The 3,392-nt window shown below is 35.3% G+C and overlaps 1 protein-coding gene across 1 annotated transcript; it reads left to right on the forward strand.

Annotated features, from left to right (window-relative positions):
* Positions 1 to 344: 344 nt before the first annotated feature.
* On the forward strand, positions 345 to 3,108 carry LOC128854725 (uncharacterized). The gene is made up of 5 exons (XM_054089035.1): positions 345 to 594; positions 665 to 807; positions 863 to 1,500; positions 1,589 to 2,304; positions 2,378 to 3,108. Exons 1-5 carry the CDS (start codon positions 442 to 444, stop codon positions 2,519 to 2,521), a joined length of 1,794 nt encoding a protein of 597 aa, XP_053945010.1. The 5' UTR covers positions 345 to 441; the 3' UTR covers positions 2,522 to 3,108.
* Positions 3,109 to 3,392: the final 284 nt, after the last annotated feature.

Here is a 3,392-nt window from a genome sequence, read left to right on the forward strand (position 1 = left end):
TTCTACCGAAATTTCCAAAATCCTACGATAAAATCTACGATACTACGGAATGGAACGGTGGTGATTTTTCATTTACATGGGTCTCTCATTAATTTCATCGTAACAGCTGACACGATCCTGCGTTTAGGTCGGTGAGTGTGCGCACCATTTCTGTGGCCCGTAGGATACACAAAATTGAGCTCCACTTGTGCCCATAGAAAACAACAACACTGTGTGGTGAGAGAGCAATCAGCTAACACGTTTCTATGGAAACAATTCAAAATCCCACGTCAGCGATCTACAATACTAAGGAATGGTGGTGGTTTTTCATTTACCTGGGGCTTTCATTAGTTTCATCGTGTCAGCTGAAGCTGAACTTGTGAATATAAATTGGAAGAAAAGAACTAGAAGTCGTCATTACTGTTTTGCATTCCATTGAGTTAAATACGTTAGTACTGCCGAATGGATAAAATCATGTCGTTGGTGTTGTCTGGTGAAAATTTGGATCCTGATGGCCATGGAAGCAGCGAGGTGTTTTTTACACCAGATGAAAAGGCGTACACAGAGAACAACATATTGATTTATAATATTCTCGTATACAACATTCCAAGAAAGGTGAGCGCTATAATTTCATTATTATTGTTAATGGAATTTTCTAAATTATGATTGTCATGTGTTGCTGCAGTTGAAGGACGCCGATATAAGTCGTTATTTTTCTAAGTTTGGTATGATTTCGGAAGTACGCCTAGTGTATGATAAAAACAGATCTCGTCGTTCTTCGCCGACAGTAGGATTTGTGAACTTTGTCGAACCAGAAAGTGCTTACAGGTAAAATACTTTAAATGAAAACGAAGTACCTCCTGATTTCTCATACAATATTTAGAGTATTGCAGAAATTTAATCACCGTATACGAGGTTCATGTGTTGGGGTCAAAGCTGGCAATAGTTTGAATCAGCCTGATGCCGAAAAGGCATATAGCCAAGAGAAATGTGGAACCCCTCAAATGAAAGCAAAAGCTCCGAACGTTGGTACGAAACTTGGTCTGAATATGCTATCGCTAAATGATGATTGCTTAGAGATTATTTGTGGCCTATTAGGGTTACGAGATCAAGTACGTTTTGCGCGAGTATGCTATCGTTTTCAAGAAATATTCCAAATGTTATCCAGACGCGCATATAAAAGGTTCGAATTTCGTAAAACCATAGGGATGACATTACGGGAGATACTGGACTTCTTTCGTTTTGCTGGCAAAAATATTGAAGAAGTGGCGGGCGAAGTACCATATGTGGGTCGTGAACTCATTATTACATTTGTTAGAACGTTCTGCGTCAACTTAAAACGAATCACATTTTTCAATAGTCAAATGGGGACCGATTGCCTGAGGAAATTACTTCGCAGTTTTCCTCTATTACGGGAATTACATTTGCATACTTGCAATGTAGATGACCTCTCAATACAATATCTGCAATATTTGACTCAATTAGAGAGCCTGACTTTCTCCGTTAACTCAGAGATAACAGGTAAAACAGCTGATCTTATAGTATAACGAAAAACTTGTCCTTAAAATATGAATACATACATAAATATTAACATTTTCTTTGTTTGCAGGCAAATTTATGAACTCGTTGGTACAGCTGAAGTTTCTAAATTTGTATGGTTGTAGAAATATTCAAACTTCCAATATGGTTGAAATATGCCGTTCCATGCGGAACTTAAAATCGCTTGACATACGTGGTTGTACACAGCTATCGCCAATCTTTTTCGACACCATGGCGGAACATTGTCAGCAACTCGAAATATTGAAAATGTCTTGCCCAGATTTTCCATATGAGCATATAACATTATTACCTCGACTGAAACACATTGAATTGTTACTCCGCACTTCTGTTTTGGTATCACCTACACAGATGTTTCTCAAATTAGTCGAAAATAAGTCGCAGCAATTAGAAACCTTAAAAATCTATGGTGCAAATTCAATCAATCGTCAAGAGATAAGTTCCATATCAAAATTGAAAAAACTGAAAACATTATATTGCACAAATAATAAAGCAATCGACGATAACGCGCTTCGAAAACTTTGCCAATTAGAGCAACTTGAAGAGCTGGATATCAAAAACAGTGGCAATATAACAAATGAAGCTCTGATAAAACTGTTGCGAAGTTGCAAGCATCTGCGTCACTTAAATATACAATTTTGCAAAAAAATTACTTGTGAATTCGTCTTAGAAGCCATAAATATATTAAAAGACCGTAAAGGCAGATCTCAACTTCCATTCGTCCTTTTTGTATACGGAACATCTATAGATAAATGTGGAATGTCAGAGGTGTGTATTAAGAATATTGGCTATTGACAATAGCGGTAATTGTCATATCTTTTCACTTTTTCCTTTCACGCAGTTTCAGAAATACATGGAGGCTGACAAAGAGTCACTTATCAAAATAAAGTTCGAAATATTAACTGTTGATATAAGAATTCCTAGCAACGCTATTTACGACTTGTGGGATAGCGATGATTTTTACTTGTTGTATCCTTACCGATGAGGATGATGATTTCTACTTCCCAGACTCGGACATGAAAGAAAATTACGGTAATTAATTTTCCAATGAAATCTGTAGCTGCATCTAATCGTAAGACATAGTAGCTTAAGTTAATTTGATTTAAAGTAGCGATAACTCTTAAAATTTATTTAAAAATTATTAAGATTTTCATTAAGAAAACAATTTAAATTTTATTGTAAGTCGACTTAAGCTATATGGCATACGCCTGCAGAAATTTATTTATAAACAAATTTAAATGCCGTTTTCATTTGTAACCTACCGATAACTGGTGAGTGACGTCGATGTTGAGCAGGCGCCGATGGAGCAGCTTACTTAATTGGTTTGCTACATATTGTGTGTGTGGAACGATAAATATATATTTATAATTTGTATTAAGTCTTCGAATATTTTTGCAACTCTAATTTGGTTTGAAATAAACATGACATAAATATATGAGAAATATGAGTGCTTTGAAATATTAGTAAAGTTAACATTTGAAACTTTTAGGCAAATAAAGGGATAAACTAAAATTCAAAATTGAATTCACTTCTCATTAGGCAATGTGAAAAGTTAAGATTATTTCTCTATTTGCAACTGGCGAATAAGTGGTACCAAGTTGAACTCCTATACAGCAGCCTTTACATATTTTTTTACAATTTGGTGATTTGAATGTCGAAATTTCACAAATAGGGCAATAAAAATAATCGAACTCCATCGTGTCCATCCCTCACAATTAGTGTCACTCTGTAGTCAAATATTTTCAAAATATTCTGATCACCTCTACAACTTAATAATAACCAAAACCGCAACATTAAGTATTTGTCAATTAGTCATGCCGTAACCACAAACAGCTGATAATGAAGTAGAATTAATG

This window comes from Anastrepha ludens, chromosome 2 (genome assembly GCF_028408465.1).
Source record: "Anastrepha ludens isolate Willacy chromosome 2, idAnaLude1.1, whole genome shotgun sequence".
NCBI classification, from domain to species: Eukaryota; Metazoa; Arthropoda; class Insecta; order Diptera; family Tephritidae; genus Anastrepha; species Anastrepha ludens.